Consider the following 20563-nt stretch of genomic DNA (forward strand, 5'->3'; position numbering starts at 1 on the left):
AGTTATTTTATATAATTTGTTTATTAATAGTTTCTTTTATAATTTCTAGGGTGAGGGCTTGGACCATTGAAATCAAGAGAAGAGTCTGAGTTTTTCTTAAGAAAGTTGGATAGGTCTATTTGTAATTCTACAAATATCACTAGTTTTTATTGTTTTTCATCAATCAAAGAATTGACTACCTTGTTTTCTCGACTGTCGATATCAACAATCAACATTTGAAAATGAATTTCTTGACGAAGTATTTGATATGGACCCTGTTGTTCATGAGCTCTAAGACAAGTGATGGAGGATCTGTTAGAGCTATCGAAGAAAACTCGTTCTGCAAAACTACGGATCAAAATGGGATTTTTGCTACGGGCCAAAAATCACTGCAGCAACCGGAAACTACCGCGAAAATTCAGAGAGGGGATGAAAAGAAGAGAAAAATCAACAACAAAACAATGGACCCTGACGTGCTAACGCAATTGTCGGAAATGTTGGAGGAATTGAAGAATTTACAACCGAATCGAGCGAATGTCAACAAGTTAATGACCAATCGTGAAGTAACCAAGGACCCCAAGGAGACAACCGTAGTTGAAGAACCTTCAAGAGTAGAAGAACATCGGACTAAGACAACAACGGACGTGGAAGACATCAACATTAAGGAAGAACATGGACCAACAGCCTCAACGGATGAAGAAAAGGACCAAACGACAGAAATAATCAAGGACCAAACATTCCTTTCGACTTTTCAAACATGGATGAGGACGTGCGAGAAAATTGTCGGTAACGAAATTGTTCAGTTCTTCATTTATTTGTCAATCGCTGGTATCTTCGCAATGTGTGTTTACTGGACGGACCTTTTTGCAAGGATCAAGATATGGACAATAAAGGGGACCATCATTGCTTTTACCGTGCTAGCAGGGACCAAAGTGTTGAAAGCTTTACTTCGAAGTTTGAGGACCGAAGTCTTATCGGGATGGAATGATACAATCACGTACCTACCTACCACCAGAGGTGTCTTCGATCTTATGGTGACGATAATGGCTATTGTGGGAGTTTATGCTCTAATCTCCTGGTCTGGCGTTGGCGGACGGCCATTGTCACCGATTTTTGGAAATCTCACGAGGAGGACCAAAAATCAAATCAACCTGACACCCCGAATTGGAGGCGGAGATGAATAAGCAGCTGGATTCAATGTTGGAGGCAGGAGTGATTCAACCATCGAAGAGTCCGTGGAGTGCGTGTTACAGCCCTGACAACTCTCCTTGATAAGATATGTGCATACATCCTTCGGTATCCCGAAGAGTTCCTTGTTCTTTCATTTGACCCCAAAAGGTCATGAGGTATCAAATATAGATGCTTACATCTTCCTCTGCGCTTGTTAACGAGGATGTATAGCTTCACTTGAGAGGTCATCACCTCTTGTATCCAATGCCACATGTCTTCTAATTCCTGCTGAGACTTTCAGGAAGCAGGAATTGATCATGTTCTTAGCGAAAGAAGACATGAAGTACCAATGCACTGAAGATGCATATCCCTTTTTAGGAGTGTTCATTAGATCATGTTCGCTTTCCCTTTTAGAAAGCACAGATCTTGACGCAAGATGAGCCTAGTTCTGGCTTGTCGGAAGACTTTGCCTTAGTGTAAGGGGGAAGAAGCTACTGCTCAACTTCCACTAACGAAGACCAAGAGATAAGTGTAATACCTTAGGGAATACCCCATGAGCTCCAATAAATAGTCTTCATATCGAAGACTAGTTCTGATATTCACTCCCCTTAGTAGTTTCAGGAGATGTGCGGAGTTTACAGATCACTCCAGTTATCTCAAGGTCGGAGTCACCATCATCTGGTGGGAGGTTCTTTGCAGCCGTACACAGTAAGGCCACTGCGGCAATGATCCCGAAAGAGGAAAATAAGGTGAAGGCCAGTGCTCGTAGGTGGGAGTGTTGGTGTGATTTCGACGATGCGGCTTGCTAGTCCGAGTGCTTGTTGGCGGAAACTACTATGGGTGAACGTGTTCTGTTACAATCTAGCACTTGAACCCCTTAACAAGGACCAACCCAGAAAAATCACAGTACAAAAGAAAAAAATGCACGACTAATCTTATGGAGAATTGGAAAAAGATTCTCTTGTCGAAATCTTCAGCCTGGGACGAAAAAAATGGGAACATCACAGGACGTAAGGGAAGAAGGAGGAGCTTGGATGGATAAAATTCTAAGGGGAATTTTATCCGTAGCCCTCCAGATGTTCCGCACCTTCTCTTTCTCTTTAGATCGCTTGGCACGGGCAATACGGAACAAAGGATGGGCGTGGAGATCACCAGCAGTTGCAAAAAGGAGGCCGGAAAGCCGAAGAAAGATGAAGGCGTTTGTCTGCTCAAAAAAGGAATAAAGAAGTGGCGTTTTCGACGCCCAAGGCCATACGTTCCTCCAGGAATGGTTTGAGCCCACATGCATCCGTTTTGTTTGCATGGGACAAACAACTGCTAACCTTCAGCATTACTGGCACCCAAATCAACTCCGTCGACCTTTGATTTCCGCGGCAATTTTTGCTGATAAAAATGAATTCCAATCAACAAGCGATAAAGGACCTGATGACTCAAAAATTTGAGAGATATCAGGAGCTCAACATGAAAGGGAAAGCTTGGTTCTCTGACTCATTCTATGGATGATGATGTTCTCTATGTTCTCTGACTCACTCTATGGATGATGATGTTCTCTATGTTCTCTGACTGACTCGATGGATGGCTCACTCTATGGATGGTGTTCTCTGACTCACTGATCGGGATTCTTGTGCCGTAGTATTGTTGTAAGGCCGCTTTTAGTGAGACACAATCTCTGGTGCTGGAAGTTGCACTGGCATGAATCAACAACATGAGGAAGGCACGTAGAAAAGGCAGGCAAACCGACACTCAGACAGGAACATGACAATAAATTGACCAACTAATTAAAAACCCGACCACTCACTCTATGGATGCCCCTTTCCTCCTCTTGCACGTTGCCCGTTTCGCGTTCCTGACGCGATTTTATTACCTGTACGGTTTTTACCATTCTCCGCGTTTCTTCTCCTGCACACGTGCTGCAGGCTCTTTCATTTCGTGTTGTTTTCACAACACTGAAGTGCCAGAGTTGGACCTTTGCGGTGCGATCCCCTTGCCGGCCAGTCAACAATTTCGGCCAGTCGGGGCGCAAACACTGTTGTTACGCAGCCCAGCACGTGTAATGATGTTGACAGAAATCTGCGGAGAGAGACTAGTGGGCTATTTTCTTCATATTATAAGATATTCGGACTTTCAAAACTTTCGGATTCGCCGTAGCCCTTCCAAATGCACGTTCAATCTTTATTAGCCAAAGTCAGGTCACCACCCTCTCTCCCGAGAGATCCAACCTTCTGGCGATGCTCCAGACGTTGGAGATGCTGAAGGACAAAGATTATCCAAAGGACTTGATTCTCCTCACCGAGACAACGGTCGCTTCAGTGAATGATCCCGATTCATTACCGCCCCCGCGTTCGTCAAAACCAACCGTCGAACGTGCCTGAGCAAATCAGGGCGATTTTGGACTATTTCAGCCCGAAAGGCATCGAGTCGCTATACGAAGGACTCCCGTACCCACCGTCTCAAGTGGGATGCCGCTCAAACTGGCTGGACGAGCATAGTAGTTTGAGGATTCCATTCGAGCCCAAGCACTATTCCATCTTCTGGACCGACGCGGAACACGACTTCTTACGACCTTTGGACTGCCAAGAACAGGACGAGGCATACCCTGTACCACGACCGTACGGACCTCCTGTCGACGACTTGACCTATTATCATCATCAATTATGCGCGAAACGAATTTCACGGACGGCTTTCTCCCGAATATGGGATAATTCTGCAACGGGGACAGCGGCGCACGGTCAGCCCAATGATTGGGTAAAGAACGTCGACATGGCGGAGCAATTCCTCCAGCATGACCGGGACGGGATGACAGGAATCCCGGGAACGGGCGTTAGGGAAACCGCAGAACGCCTACAAAAGGACCCAGAAGGGAAAGGACCTCAACCGCTCATCATGCGCCCGTTGGAGTCTTTTCACTTCCCGCGGTGGATGTTGTTAAGGCGCAATCGCGGACCGGAAATGTTTGCGTTGCGGTAATATGGACAGCGCATTTCATTGGCAATGCTAGGCACGTTACACTGGCCTTTGTCAGTTTGTATGCCCCCGTTGATTCATGACCGAGGACCATTCATCTTCGAGATTACAACGCCCGTGGACCCTTTTAAGGATATGAACAATGGGTACCTCGTGAGCCGGCTTTCGGACTTTCATGCTGAACTTCAAGAAGCGTTTGAATGTCGAAAGGAATTCCGCATCAACGCCCCGGCTTTGAGAAAAACAACGACAAGAAATAAGGACCAAACAACGCTAGGACGGCTCCAGTTAGTCTTAACTGAAGCAGAAATTCACCGCTTGGGAGATCCAGTACCCCCCAACGCGGGATATGACAAGGACGTCCTCTCGTGGGCCTTCGTCCCTCAATGGTCCAAAGTGGCCAGTTCCTTCGCGCGGGACTTTCGTGTCTTGGCACGCAGCATCCGTTGGACGAAGTTCAACTGCTACCAGTTCTTGGACGAGCACGGAAGACTCCCAAGAACTCCCGCTTGGTTGGAAAAACCAAACAAAAGGGAGGAGGGAACGAAGAGCGTCCATCAGCATGGAACAATTGGATGGAATACGCAAGTTTCGCCATCCGGACGTGCCTCGGCTCCCTTGCGACCACCACCGGATTGCGTGAAACCGCCCAGCATAGTCAAGGAGGTAAAACTTCGACAAATAGTCTGCGACTCGAGGACCAGAGAGACTACCCCACCACGGAATGCAAGATTTTCGCCACCAAGGACTACCCCACCACGGAATGCAAGATTTTCGCCACCAAGGACTCTCTCGTCATACCAAGAGCCTCCCCGTCGTAATCATGAAGAGCGATACCGTTCTCCTCCCCGTTCTCCTCCCCGTTCTCGGAGCCCACGAGACCGATGGACGATATATTGTCGAAGATGTGGGGAGGAACCCCGATGGTGTCGTTGTTAGGATCAAGCTAACAACTTAAAAACGCAAAATTGCACGCTTCGGGACAAAGGCACACCAGTGCCCAACAAGACGCCTTCACTTCTTCACCCCTAGTCTGTCTTCACTTTTTTCCGCTTCGGATAGCCTGACAGTAGCCAGATTATAGCTACGCAACACCCATCTATCTTTAGCATTCTCACCACGTTTAGTACGTTTTTTCGTATTTTCCATTTTGGTTCTTGGCTTGAATTTTTATCGTAAATTTTGATCTCAACCGCACAGACAGTTTTTATCTTCCTACCCATACGATCTACGAGGATGCACGCTAGGTCAACCGTGATTCGTTTGGTGTGGATCACCTCGACAATGGCCATGAATTCACATGGTTCAGCGCTACCGATGACTCTGAAGGACCCGAATGATCAGAAAGTCGATTGGACAATGATTAACATGGACTACATTCGGCCGGAGACTCCCCTCCCGGACGAAAGCCGACCTCTCAAGTCAAGGACGGAAATAAAATTAACGACGAAACCGAGGGAACCAATCCAGCAGAAACCCTTCTAAAGTTGTTCGAATCTGCTATTAAGGATATTCAAGAATGCACGATGGTCTTGGAATCCAAGACAAGTCTGCCGACCAACGCCCATTCCCAACAGAATCGGACGCCGGATTCCAACGACACACGTCTTCGTGATGTGGAATCTGGTTCCCCAAAAACCTCTGAGGAGGGAGTACGTATTACAGAGATTAAAGATTCGTTAATCTCCACGAAATGAGCTCACGTCTGTTTAATGGCATGAACTTTTTCATCTTCAATGTGATTCTCAGCACGTCTTGCTTTCTGTGGATGAATTGGAAGACCTTTACTTCCTCAGTTAGGACTTGGACCATCTTCATGGTGGCCATTTTATCAGCCTTCCTGGCATCTTCAATGTACAGTAATGGACCTAATGGCTTTGAACCTCAACGGGAGCCACTTGTACATTTCTAGGTCATGTGGCTAGGATTAATGGCGCTGAGTGTGCGGTGTTTTCAAAAGAGAAGCGGGCAAAGAATTGGTACACTACAAGGATCAGTTGTACTCCAAGAATGCATCCCGAAAAGTTTTCATAGAGCCAACTATCGCAAAATCATAAACGGTCTTACTCGTTACAGAACGGATGTTTGCATAGACCAACTGTTTCAAAAAGAAAAATTCCATCAACAAAGTCAATGCTATACGTCGGAAGACCAAAATCTTGAGGAGCAATCCTCAATTTTCGCTTTTGATTCATTGGCTGAGTGTATATTGCGATGGCAGGATCGCCACTAGCAGATTGGTGCAGGTTATGACTCACCGATACGGTCGACACCAATTGGTAACCAATAAGACCAATAGAAGCGGAAGGTCCTTCAATGTATTCTCACAAAAAGCAGAAGACATCGCATCCAACGGTCCTACAATCACAGGATTGCAAATCGATTCCTCCTACAAATGGGTTTGAGGCAATTAGCAAGTACCACCGTCCGCGACCCCGCTAGTGTTGAACTACCCTCAGTTCGTCATGGCAGGATGGAAGTGTTTCTCCTCAAAGGAGAAGGATGTGCTCTGGGGTGCCTGCAGCATGGCATCATGTGCCCAGAGCTTCACCTTTCTGAGCCCAGCAGCTAAGAAAACCACAAAGCAACTGTCCCTCACTGCCAACCAGCAGTTCCTGGAATTAGCGAAATCTTACAACCTTCGAGTTTTTGAGTGAACCACAATTCCAAGGTTTCGCATTAATCATCCTTAGGTCAATGGAGAATATAATCCAGATTTACCGCTATAATGTGATGAGCCTCGGAATAACAAATGGCCCATACAAAATGATTGCTGTGTGTAGTAATAGAATATTATGTATATTTTCCATTTATCCGGGAAAGCTTTGATTGGTCACCTACAACCCCAACATCAGTTGTTAGTATCACTCGTAAAGTTGCATACCGTTTATTGGAACTGAGGACCATCTACAGACGCAACAGTATTGTCTCCACATTGCTGCTGGCCTCCACCTGCCCCACAAGACCACATAAGAAACAAAAAAAGCAAGCGGCCTTTTTTCGGCCGACAAGTCAGTAGAAGATGAAAGAAACTACGGGGTGAACGTGATGCACACACTTCCTAAGAAGAGAGATTGTAGCTGCCACCTGTGACTGAAAGTCAACACTAATGAAAATACTATTGAATCGAGTGAAATTCTTAACGATGAAACGCCTCACCAGCTGCAACGGATTGTTCTTATGCTCTCCATGGATGAAATTAACAAAACTTCAAAGAAACGATTTCAACTTGATGAAGCCGAAAACGAACGAAGTCAATTCGACCTTGACGTTAAACATGTGGAAACCACGTTGCGAAACATTGTCCACGGTCCAACAATTCAAATTCATCCGACAACTCCTTCTGTTCCGATATCTTCACTACAATCGACTGGCAGCAGCGACAACCCTCTTTATTGAGAATACTTATATCACGAAGGTGAAGAAATCACAATTCTTTCAGAGAAGTCTTAGATCTCAACGGTAACGTGTAATGATCGCTTGCATCCTAGGAATAACTTCTAGCTCGTTGGTATGCTTCGCCCTGAGAAGGGAATGACTATGGTTCGACTTCTACATGTCAAGATCAAGAGTATCTATTTGTCATGAATTTTTGACTGCGGTATTGAAATCTAATTTTCATAATGTGGTAAGACCGATCTATAACAATTGATGAAGTTTCCTTAACTTCTTGTGCTATTCTGATCTTGACCGCTCTGAAGATGAGGACTTTCAAATCTCAAGATATTTATGAACTAGCACTGAAGACCGATTAAATTTTCACTATCATTATTTCATGACCGTGTAGATTTCGACCGTGAGTGCTTGGTGCCAGTGTCAAGAGTGTAGAATTGCTCAGAATATTTTCATGCTGCTCCATCCAAAGAAAAATGTCGTTATCGAGATACTTTGTTAAGACGTGAGCCTCGAACAAAGCTCGTAGGGCCCTTTTATAGGATGCCTAATTGTCGTCAGATAATTTGACGAATGACGCGGGAATTAACGCACTGCCGGACATGTCTGATGAAACTGATGCAGAATACGAAGCTACTCGATGGGGTGGCAGAACTTCTATTGCTGGAGGATGATGAGGAAGCAGATCGCTGGAAAGCTGGAGTGATGTGTTGATGTTCACTATCAAAATACAAAATACTTTGAAGTTGCTGATCTTCTGGAATGCTGGTTGTGGTTGCAGAAGATGGAAGCGGAAGACTTGAACTCCGATGGAACCTTGAATTTCGATTTGCAAAAGATTCCGTGATCCAAAAAATGAGCTGGTGTTGTTTCGCGGAACAGACTGATGAGGGACTGGTGAGAAGTCTGGCTGCAGTCCTTGGAGTCGTCTCGACTTTTGTTAAAACGTCTAATTCGCTGTCGTTTTTATGTTGTGCGATGACGGACCAGTACAAAAATAGAAAAGTGTCCCAGGTACGGACAACTAGATAATAAATAGGATCAACTCTAACACTTTTCTCTCTTGAACCTTATCAAACTGTTCCCACTCTCTCCGGTCTTAAGAATCATACAACCATTTCTCTGAATCGGTTCTAAAATTATTTGTTTCAGATGGATCGTCAAACTCTTGAGCGACAACTTCTCCAATTTGACGAAAGCATCAACTACGACGACCCATTAACTGTTTTCAGAAGTGTCGCTCCTGTGAGCTTGAAGCTGACGTATTTACGGAAGCAGCATCCAGAAAACGAGCTTCTGGAAAATCACCTCCATAGACGGGAAAAGTATGATGTTTCTGTATCAACGGTCGAGAGATTATTAAGACAGCCTCTCGAGTTGATGAGTCCAGATGGTCTCCAACTACTGGACCCAAGTCCATTGTTAGAAGATCTCTGTGTGGAGTTGCCGTTCCTTCGTTTACATGGGGAATCGTCTCTGTATGAAATGCTGAAACCAATGATAGGCTTCCGAAATAAGAATCCGAGACATTCCTGGCTGAGTGAACTGCAAATGTCACCATTGTATAGTGCCGTGACAACTGACCCCATCAGTATCTTGCTGGGTTTGCTAGGTACCAAACTCGACAGTCAAAAAGACCAAACGTCGTGAGTCATCTGTGTTTGTCTTTAGTATATTTTATCTATTTTGTGTTTTGCAGGGTGCAAGGGACTCGATATCCTTCAGATGGGGCATTATTTCTTTCCGGCTACCTTATTTTCTTGAGAGAAGACAAGGTTGCTGTGCGTGACATTCCAAGGCCAGAGGGACAACTTGATCATTACCTTGCAAAAGTCAAGCATGAGTTTCTAAGCTGCGCCGTTTCAGGAGACACGATAAAATTCAAACTCTGCCACCCGAACAACAACACCGATCGTCCTCCCATTGAGTTTTATAGCTTCAACCCAAGAAACTTCAAGCGGAGGCCCTGTTCTGTCATCGTCCAATTGTGCCGCTACATATTGCACCATATGATCCCTGCAGCTTATCGATACACTGGATGTGATTTGGAACATGCTTCGCACAAGTCCATCATTCTACGGGGGGAGCGAATTGTTAAAGTCACAATGGAACGGGAAGCATCGGATGATGAACCTATTGAATCGGATGTTGAAGCTATCACAGAGGCTTATCAAATTGCTAGGGATAATCCTGATGTCTTTCTTCAGCGGGTAGGGGATTTGCAACGATGGACTCACGAACAAGTACAGCAGTTTTTCCAACCAGCATCTATTGAACCTGCTCCAGGCAATTATTTGGTTGTTGAGATGGACTTCATTGATTCCGTTGGCATTCCCACCAATGCAGTCGAAGCGATGCAGGCAGCAAAGGACATCGCTAATTGCATCCGCCTTCTGCATGGACGGGGATTGTTACATATGGACGTCCGATGGGCAAACGTGCGCAAAAAAACGCTTCCTGATCGATCCGTCCGCTTCGTTCTTCTTGATTTTGAGTTCTGTCGAAAATCCCTAGAAGTCGAAGATCCTGTGGAGTTGGCGGAGTGGTCAGATTATACGCTTGTTGATGAGAAGTACACTCAGCAGTCAGAAATGTTTCAGTTTGGTGAAATGATCGCAAAGGTCTGCAATTTGTTTTTTTTCAGTCGTATTGAGGCTGAAGGAACATTTAACCGAAATGTTGCTGACTTTTTCGATTTTGTGGTTCGAGAAAGTCCATCAGACTGTCCCACTGCGGCTCAAGTGTTTCAAAGGGCATCAGAGATTTTGGATTCAAGGCTCGTTTGATTCTTTATTTTTATAGCAAGCTCCTTCAGTATGTTGATCTTTGACTTCATTTTTATAGCAACTCACTCCATTATGTTGATCTTTGACTTCAATCCAAGACAATCTGTGGGTTGGGCCAATATCTTCTGCGAACTTCTGCTTAAGTGATTCTGACTTGATGGAATCCTGCGAATTAACGTCCCATTTATTATTCCAAGATGCGTCTGTTTGTTTCCAATCCAATGAAACAACTTTGTCGAAGTCATCAGCTGGTGGTTTCAATAGCAATTGTTTGGAATTCAATAACTTAGTTCTTTGACTCTCGTTCATTTTTGGTGGAAGCTTGTAAGGGAAGCCCCTCATGTAGAACACTTAGATTGAAGGAAGCACAGTGGAATTCAATTGATTTGTGATCTAGTCACGAGATATTAACGAAATCTCTTCATGGATATTTTTGATAAATCAGGAAATACGGTCGGCTTAATTCGAAGAACATAGATTCATCAATGTGTTGAGTCCACAAATCACACCTATTTGTTTCGGGCAATGTTGATTGTTCGGATTGAATGGCCCCTTCAGTGAGGATTACACTTCATACTGCAGTGTCATAGAAATTCAAAGAGCTCTGCCTCCCATAACGAGGTTTGATTGATGGCGCAAAAAGTGTAAAGAATAAAAGGCTACTTCAAAACCACTCACATCCTAATTAATCCATACAAAAAATGGAAAGGTACAAAATGAAGCATGAGCTGCTTTCGAAAAAACTGATGGATATCTGGACTCTCCTCTGTTGCATAGGGCATGTTTCTTATTCAATAGTTACCAAATTATCATCAAGCCTCAATGAGAACTATGGAGTAATAACACATCATCACAAGACACTGGTAATAGTTACAGACCTCTTTGATTTGGAGATGTTTCGATAGAAACCTCGACAGAACTAAGAAAGAGTTGAATCTATCGGAATAGATGAATATAGAATGAAGTCGTGCTAAGAAAGAGTTGAATCTATCGGAATAGATGAATATAGAATGAAGTCGTGCATTAGTACTTCGTAATTGCAACATTTAATTGTTGCGACGAATCGCTTAACTTGCACAACATATTGCTTTGAAGCGATATATGCAAGCGTAGCTCTCACATTAAGTTCTATGAACCGTTTGGTGTACGCAGTCTCGTTTTTACAGATTCACTCGCAAACTAATGCTTGACGTGTGACTGTAAAGGTTGCCGAGAGCAGGATTTACCCAATCGTTACAATTCCACGTGTTTGGGACATGCAAGGTTCTGGAGCGTCTGCATTACAAAGACCACAGTTTGAGCGTTTTCTGTCAAAACGCTCTGGTGGACGTACGATCTCAAATGGACAGCTACGATGACAATCATGGGAGGGTTCCCCCTACTGTCCTGGCTCGGTGTAGGCCGGGTGTCTAGCATCCGGACTCCACAGAATAGTTCGGTCAACTGTGGAAAGTCCAACACAGGGAGTGAAGATCTAAGATGATCGTAGACCGTGTAGCGTTTTTGCAATTGTTATTAAATGTTCAAATAATGATCCCTCAATGACAAATCCATAAACAACGATCCCTTGATTACAAATCCATAAGCAATGATCCCTCAATGACAAATCCATAAACAACGATCCCTTGATTACAAATCCATAAGCAATGATCCCTCAATGACAAATCCATAAACAACGATCCCTTGATTACAAATCCATAAGCAATGATCCCTCAATGACAAATCCATAAACAACGATCCCTTGATTACAAATCCATAAGCAATGATCCCTCAATCACAAATCCATAAACAACGATCCCTTGATTACAAATCCATAAACAATGATCCCTCAATCACAAATCCATAAGCAATTACAAATCCATAAGCAATGATCCCTCAATGACAAATCCATAAGCAATGATCCCTCAATGACAAATCCATAACCAATGATCCCTCAACTACAAATCCATAAGCAATGATCCCTCAACTACAAATCCATAAACAATGATCCCTCAACTACAAACCCATAAACAATGATCCCTCAATGACAAATCTACAAAGACCCAAGAAATTTCCCTTTGCTTGATGTCCATAAGTGTGTTCCACTCCTTTCCTTGTTAAGCGCTAATAAAGGCTCTAGATGAATGAGTAGAAGTTCAACAGAGTGATCAAATCATAATCGATTCCCTTTGAATGGCGTGTATCGAATCCATGTAGATAACGTTAACTTGTTAGAAATCCTAAGTTTATCTCCCTTCGTTAGACGCACTTCTGTTGGTTCCATCAACAAACGTTTTAACCACGACTCGACTGCCAGTTCTTCGGGGAGTCCTGCATGAGAAGACACCAATTGAAATACAAATGTCATCAAACATAATTGATCAAACCAAATTGACATGATAATTACTGACATGATAATTACTGACATGGTAATTACTGACATACCCGTTAAATTTGTTGATTGTTGATAAGATGTTTCCCATTTAAGCGAGTCATCTCGTTTCGTCCATCGGAATTTTATGTAATTGACAACATGAAGGATAACGTAATACACTTGAACAGATGACGATGAATTATCAATCTTCTTTCTTATGTTGAGGATTGCAATGTTGGGATTAATCCTTGGTTCCCGAGATAAGATATCAGCACTTGGTAAAGTGATCTTCCGTTCCATTCAAGCGTTGCTCTAAGCTCATTGTGTTGGGCGATACATTTTCAACCCTTTCGACGGAAGCCTCTCGAGCAGCATTAGCCGAGAGTGTCAGGCCAGCAATTACGAGAAAGAAGAGAAAACGGAATGGTTGAGACGCCATTAATTGAAAACCACTTCAATATTGAGGGGGACGTTGCAGCGTAGCCTTTTGGTGTGCTGCAACAGTCCTAGACACAGAGTTGTACATCGCAAACACCTAACGCCACCAATTGGCAACTCAGAGTCGATTATGACCGTTTCTTCCTTAGTGATTGTGGAATAATACAAGAATTGTCTTGTCTGGCAATTTAGGAGTGTAGTGATTTGACCATAGGTGAACTGAATTGTTGTTCTTCATGAATTTATCATGCTCGTTTACTCGGAACAATTTGATGTCGACTTGCAAGTAAAAATACACTCAAAGGAGCATACAAGACTCAGAATGGATTCCCTCTAAATGGCTGCGGAGTGGCGTCATAGCGAACCCAAGTAGCTGACGACAACCCCTTGGAAATCTTGAGTTTGTCTTCTTCTACTGGGACCACTTCTGTTGGTTCATTCGTCAATTTCGTGAGACATGCTTCGACTTCCATGTGTTCTGGAGGTCCTGCAAAAAATGGTGAAAGCAATAGAAACTCCCATACTTTGTACGCTTACCCATCATCATTGTTGACGCTTGTGGAGATGTTTCCCATCGGCCTCCTTGATGCGTCCATCGGAAATTGATAAAATTGACAACATGAAGATGGACGCCATAAAGACGGACGGAGGGATCTGAACTCTCTTGTTTCTTTATCTTGATCTTCCCGATGTCGCTATTCAAAAGTGGTTCCAGGGAAAGTGTGGTGTTTTCGCATTGAAGGCTCGACAAGATAAGCTTCCAGTCACCTTCAATAGTTTGTCCAAAATGTGGCTTGACGCGCGCATTGCGTTTCGGGAAAGTTCCTATTCTTTCAATCGAAGCTTTTCCACTCCCCGATAGCTGAACAGATGGATAAATTGGTCCGTTGAAGACACTAGCATCAACCTCAAAAGCGAGGCCTAAGGGTTGATCGTTAACGTCATAGTACACCGATATCGCTCCATTATTGATCGAGACATGCATCCCTACAACATCTCCTTTTTTCAATAAAGGTCCAAATTGTTGAACAAGTAAGGCACCGCCTGTTGAAAGGTTCCCGTGATAATACAAGCCTTTTCCTGCGTAGCCTTTCTTAAACTTATCCGATGATGTCACGCCGACTGAGCCGTGGTCCTTCAATTCATTGAAAGTCACTCTCCAGTAGAAATCCCCATTTGTCATTCCGCCATCAAATTTCCACAATCCATTTCGTGGCGATCCGTCATGTTCTTCCTGATTGTTGATGAAAACGTTCCCTTCAGTTGAAGTTCCATTAGTTCCATCAGTGATCCATTCGCCATTCATCGTGGAAATTAGACCAGCCAGCAAAAGTAAGAAAAAGCGAAGATGACTCATATTGTAGTTACAGGTCCACCAGAATTTTAGCATGCTTCGTGCTTGCCTGGTACTCTCATGTGCATCTTGTTGGCGGCTTGTTGTGTTGTGGCTCCTTTGAACCAATCTATCTCTCCAATGGTTTCAGTTTTCTATGATGTGCATGGTGAATTGATTTGTTTGTTTGTAACGACTGGAAGCACCGAGCTGAACCAATCTTCTCGCACCACGTCTCTATTGCATGCAGCAGAGACACCAATATCCAGGCACCCACCACAGTGTAGTGTGCTTTACTCAACTTCAAGATGAAGCTCTCTTTCCTAGCGCTCGTCCTCTGCTTCTATGTTGTATTAGGCGCTCATGAGGAAGCTCCAATTGATTCAAACCAGGATGATGTCAAGCATTCAGATGGATTGCTTCGAAAAGTAGAAACACCTGAAACAAGCCAATCTGCTCGGTCGCTTTGGCCCAGCTACGGTTACGGCCGTGGCTATGGATACGGAGGCTATGGTGGCGGATACGGAGGCTACGGCGGTGGTTACGGTGGCTACGGCGGTGGTTACGGAGGCTACGGCGGTGGTTACGGACGCTATGGTGGTGGTTACGGCAACTATGGTGGCTATGGCAACTATGGTGGCTACGGTGGCGGCTATGGCTACGGGCGTACTGGCTACGGGCGTACCGGCTACGGATATGGTGGTTATGGAGGGTATTACTGATTCAAAGAACTCGCCAACCCCAATTGTTTTTGATTGATTTTCTCGAAACTTATTATCTGATTATAGTAGAAAAAAAACTATAAAAACTTGTAGAATTTAGAAGGTCGCATCCAATATGCCAGAAGCGTCGCAGCACCAGTCAACCAGGTCTTTTTGACTGGTATGTTGTATTATGGAGATTCAAAGAAGACTGCAAAATCCACTGGGGGAAAACCGTCGTTATCTTCAACAGCTTCACCTCGATCCCTGGGTGATTTAAAGCAGCCACCTGCAGCGCGGCAAGGGATTCTTGATCGCCCTCTAGTCCGACCAAAACAAGAAGTACGTTATGACAGTTTTCATTGGTCAGTTGTTTTTTCTCTCTCAGGTAAGCCTTAGCTTTACGGCGTTTCTGTTCGCCGAGGCAGTCCGCTATTCTCTGGCCGGCGTGCAACAAAGTCACCAGTTAGAGGAACGTCTGCATGAATTGGGTGTTCGTGTTGGCTGGAAAGTATTAGAGCTTCTGAGCTTTCGTGAGAAACATGGGCGCCGGGATACCCGACTCTTGAGCATCCTGACATTTGTTTCACAAAATTGTTGGAGATATTTGTTTGGTCATACAGGGGAATTGTTGAAGGGTCAAGAGCACGATAATGAATGTAGGCAAGCAACTGTCACTTCTCAGTTCTTATTAATTTTTGCAGACATGATCAGCGATCGCAATCTCATTCTCATCAAATACATCAATGTCCCAAAAGTAAGAGAACTTCACCACTTAAGTGTTTTATTTCTTTGTGTGCAGGACATCGGCCATGTCAGTTGTGCATCATATGTGGCTGGCATTGTGGAGGGAATTCTTTGCTGTGCAGAATTTGTAAGTTATTGCATCGCCATTCAAGTATTTCTTGGTTGCTTTTAGCCTGCTGAAGTGACAGCTCACACTGTTGAGGAGGGACCAGCAACAACAAGCACCACCATTCTCATACGGTTTTTGGCTGAAGTGATAGCAAGAGAGCGACGTCTTGCTGGCTAGCGTTCAATGAGTTATCAGTTGCTCTTCAATCCGAGCTTTTAATTGCGTTTTTTTACTTGAATGGCATTGTTTGAAGGCAAACAGAGAAGGAGAGCCATTAATTGTTATTCTAATGCGCATATATGTAGAGGTATCTGAGAGTTTGAATTACAGGTGTATCTCTTTTTTCATTGGGTGAAAAATCTTACTGATAATTGGTTTTAATCCTGCTTGGCTTCCAAGCAGATGTTCTTAATGAAGCATCTTTCCATCTTCTTCATGCATGTTGTCGTTTTCTTCTTCATCTTTTTTCTTTCATTTTATCAAATTTATTCTGAGCCAACAGATTGGACGATTCATCGCAATGCCGCGTTCTTCAATTCAATAGGGCGAACACCAATTATGATGCAGGAGTGGATATTTTCCAAAAAGTCTGCTGGTGAAAACGTCACGCCTCAACAACAGCACAAACCAAGCTCCGTCTCTTTACCGCTTTATGGTTCAATCCACGCAACAGCTTATTGGTTTGCTGACGTTCGCCTCGGTTCCCCACGACCCCAATTGCAATCTTTAATCGTTGACACAGGCAGTAGTGTGATGGGATTTCCCTGTTCTGACTGTCGTACTCGGTGTGGCAAACATATCGATGCTCCATTCAATACTGGAATTTCATCTACAATCAAACAAGTTGGCTGTGCTGCTTCTTGCCCTCTCTGTGCATCAAAATCAAACCACCCCTCTCTTGATCCATCAACATCCCCACCAGTTGCGGTATCCACAGAATCAGCACAATGTGCATATCATGTACGTGTTCCATCATCAATGGCTAATCTAATCATTGCTTTTTACATTTTCACCTATTTCTTAAATGCTTTTTATATCAGATTCGTTACACTGAAGGCAGTTCTTTGGCTGGAGCGTGGTTTGAGGATAAGGTAACCCTCGTAAGTCCCAATTTCTTCCCCCTGTTTCTCAAAACTCAATCTTTAGAGCTCAAATGGATTCTCTTCATCTCCAATAACTGTTTCGGTTCCATTCGGATGCCATTCAGAAGAAACGCATCTTTTCGTGTCCCAAGATGCGTCAGGAATCTTGGGATTGGAAGCAACGAGCAGATTCGGCCCCGCGCCATTCGTTACATCTGTTCTCGCTGATCTTCTCGATTTGAAGAAAATTCCAGGAAATGGTGGTTCCCTCCGTGATTTGGGACTCATGGGTGATTTATCAGCTTCATCAGAAACAGAGCCATTATTTGCGATGTGTATCAGTCAACAAGGTGGAATATTAACAATTGGAGCTCCCAATTCAGAATATCACATTAATGACGAGTCGCTCTCTTTTGTACAGCATTTGCCGACTCAACCACGCAATAATCGTTCCCCTCCTTCAATACCACAAGCACCAGTTGTTCAACCTTATTCATTCATGCAACAATCTAATGGGCTTAAAAATTCACCAGATCGATATTCAGCTCCAACTGGCCCCTCTGTCTATGGCTCACCAGTTGCATATCCTGTTACTCACTCCCCATGGCTTCTCAACGGAAGGCAACAGCAACAAACGCCCTCTGAAGAGGCACTTCATTCTCCATCTCAGATCGTGTTTCGCACCCCGTTCTATCGATCGGGACAAATTGATCAAGGACATTTTCAAGGAACCCAGCGTGCAACTCTTGATAACCTCGCTTCTGCTCGAACTGCGTATCAAGTCCCTCTTGTATTGAGACGTCCGGTCCAACAACAACCGTCAGCATCATCAGGGGGTCTTGTTGCTCCGCTCCTACAGCAACCATGGAGTGGTGCGTGGTGGGGGAGAAGTTTAGAAGAGGCTAGCAAGGAAAACGTTCGAAGTAACGATTTTGAGGTGAAATCCTTCCAACGACAGGACGAAGAAGAACCGGATCAATACGCAGCAGCAAGGGGAAGCCCTAAGCGGCAGGCACAGCAGACTTTTCCATTTTTAGCTCCAACTCCATCTCCACCGCAAAATTATATCAAATCGCGGGTGGTGCAGAAAAATGTGAACTATTGGACCCCCTTGATTCTTGATCCTGATGAAGAGGGAGGATGGCCGGGGTCATATGTTGCAATACTGCAAGGATGGAAAATTAAAGGGGCCACTAATGAAGAAGTTCAACTGACTGTGAGAAGATTGTGGTTGCTTGAAATTTTCACTTCTATCTTATTAGGTGCCATTCAGTTCTCTGCCCCAACGCACTCGGACGTCTCAAGCAAGAGGTTTGCCTGCATTGGTTGATTCGGGAACCACATTAACATACCTTCCGTTTCTGCTGTATGCAAATCTTTGGACAACAATCTTGAAAAATGTAGCTGCAGCGAAAAAGCAACGAAGACGTCTGATGGAAGCAGATGATGGAACTGACAATATTATCAGAGTCTCAGGAATATCAGTTCGGAAGATGAAAGAGCGTCTTGGCCGTTCTATCAGAGCATTAAGAGAAAAGGTTGGTGTGCAAGACGGAATACGGGAAATGAATGGCAAAAAAGAAGCAGAAGCTTACAAGGCTGGTAGCAATGCGCCGTACGAAGATGTAGATGAGTTTGTAAGAATGAAGCGTGAATTGCAACTTGCTGAAGGGCTAAAATGGGAGCTAGACGAGCTTGATATGGAGATGCGAGAGCAAACAGCGAGCAACTTTAACGAAGAGGCTTTCGGTGAATTAAATGATGCGATGAGAAATGAAAGAAGTGCAAGTAAAAGATTCTTCACTGAAGACAAAAAAAATCACTCTGAAATTTTCCCGGATCGATATTACGGTGAACAAACGGCGTCCCCATTGAGGCGTCTGGTTCCAGGTACATCGTTGTGGATTGTTACTATCAACGATTGCATTTCGTTTTTTAGTGAGCGTTCCAAACCTTGATGAAGAGTGCTGGTTTCTCTCCAATGGAGAGGCTGACATGAGGTGAGATTTTTCTCCATTCTGTTTGATGTTTAATTTTGTTTTTTCAGGTTTTTTCCAGATATGTTGCTGCAATTTGCAAACCATGTCGAACATGTTTGGCGTCCTTCCAGCTACTTGTATAAAAAAGGTAGAGCAAAGGTTTATTGCATGACAATAGTCGCCGAAGACAACGACGACCCTCAAGGCAACGAGTACCAACAGCAGCTAGGGTCAGTTGATGCTAACGGTGGGAGGCTCCTATCAAACAATGGATACAAAAGTTCATCTGGCCGAAGGTTACAGAAAGAACCGAAGCAAGCAGTACTTGGAAGCAGCTTCTTCATTAACTACGATCTTGTGTTCCATCTGGGACGATGGGAGATGGCTTTTGTAGAAAGCTCATGTCCACAAACTGACTTAGTGCGTCGTTCTGCTGGTCTACGGCGATAGGTCGTTGTTTTATTGTAGTTTTTTTATCTTTTTTTTGCGGTGTTTGACTGTAGACAATTCTTTGAAGACCTGGCAACAGCAGCTGTTGTCCCAAACCTCTTCAACTTCTGGTATAGTGTGAGTTTGCCTGATTGATGTCTTTTCCGTTTAGTGGTCACTCAGGCGGATTTAACAATTCTACTTCAGCTTCGTCAGAATGTCATCCAACATCAGCATCACGGGCTCAATTAGGGAGCCTTGCTTCAGCTGCATCTATTATTGGCTCAGCAACATCTGCTGTAAGGCTGGTGTCACCAAGTGAGCAAAATGCAACAGATCCGATCGAATGCACAGTATGGTCAATGTCGCTGGAAACATTGAGGGTCTATGCTGTGAGTTGTGCAAAAAAAGTTAAACATCTAGAAACGGAAGTCAATCGGTTACAAAATGAGCTTCAGACACGAGAGTCGCAGCACTTGAGGAGGAGTCGTCAGTTCCATCAATCAACTGGAGTGAGAGAAGATCAGTTATCAAAAAGTCTGAAGCAAGCTGAATTCGAATTAGCTGCTGAAAAATCGATTCGAAGTGGATTAGAAGTGGAACAAGGAAAGATGCGGGAACTTTGCAAAAAGGCAAAAGATCGTATCAGTGATCTCGTTGCCCATCGAGCTCAGCTTGAGTCAAAAAGTGAAGAGCTTCTTGGAGAAATTGAAGCTTTGAAAGATCAATTGGCGCAATCCGTGTTGGTTCAAGAACATTGGAAGCAACTTTCCGAAAATCAGCAGTTGGAAGTGGAAAGGCATCAGTACCGTAGTGTTCAGCTAGAGCAAGTCTTGCAACAATATGATTTGCACTCAGAAGCACGTGGTTTAGCGTCGCTGGTTCGGACAGTTTACAAACAAATAGATGAAATGCATCGAAAGAACTCGACGCCACCAGGAGAACAGAAAGACGCGGCGATTGAAATAACGCAAAATAGCAGCTCAATGGATATTGTTGCAAAAACTGAGGCCTATCAAGAGTTGGTTTCAAACCTCGCATCGCATCTCCCCAGCATTCCCATTAATCTATCAGCAATTACAACTCTTCCATTAGACAAA

At 44.1% G+C, this 20563-nt stretch overlaps 2 protein-coding genes across 2 annotated transcripts; both read left to right on the forward strand.

Annotated features, from left to right (window-relative positions):
- The first annotated feature begins 14724 nt into the window (after positions 1–14724).
- On the forward strand, positions 14725–15138 carry LOC129616950 (protein suex-1-like). Its single transcript, XM_055532424.1, has one exon. The coding sequence runs from the start codon at positions 14725–14727 to the stop codon at positions 15136–15138; it is 414 nt and encodes a 137-aa protein (XP_055388399.1).
- A 162-nt stretch (positions 15139–15300) lies between these two features.
- LOC129616951 (trafficking protein particle complex subunit 5-like) lies at positions 15301–16150 on the forward strand. Its single transcript, XM_055532425.1, has 5 exons — positions 15301–15459; positions 15506–15776; positions 15822–15874; positions 15920–15991; positions 16037–16150. Exons 1-5 carry the CDS (start codon positions 15301–15303, stop codon positions 16148–16150), a joined length of 669 nt encoding a protein of 222 aa, XP_055388400.1.
- Positions 16151–20563: the final 4413 nt, after the last annotated feature.

This window comes from Condylostylus longicornis, unplaced genomic scaffold, assembly GCF_029603195.1.
Source record: "Condylostylus longicornis isolate FDR11 unplaced genomic scaffold, ASM2960319v2 ptg000333l, whole genome shotgun sequence".
NCBI classification, from domain to species: domain Eukaryota; kingdom Metazoa; phylum Arthropoda; class Insecta; order Diptera; family Dolichopodidae; genus Condylostylus; species Condylostylus longicornis.

Coding starts and splice junctions, on each gene's coding strand:
- LOC129616951 (XM_055532425.1), top strand. CDS start 15,301: ATGTTGTATTATGGAGATTCAAAGAAGACTGCAAAATCCACTGGGGGA. Junction 15,460..15,505: donor TAGTCCGACCAAAACAAGAA/GTACGTTATGAC, acceptor TTTCTCTCTCAG/GTAAGCCTTAGCTTTACGGC. Junction 15,992..16,036: donor TTCTTTGCTGTGCAGAATTT/GTAAGTTATTGC, acceptor GGTTGCTTTTAG/CCTGCTGAAGTGACAGCTCA.
- LOC129616950 (XM_055532424.1), top strand. CDS start 14,725: ATGAAGCTCTCTTTCCTAGCGCTCGTCCTCTGCTTCTATGTTGTATTA.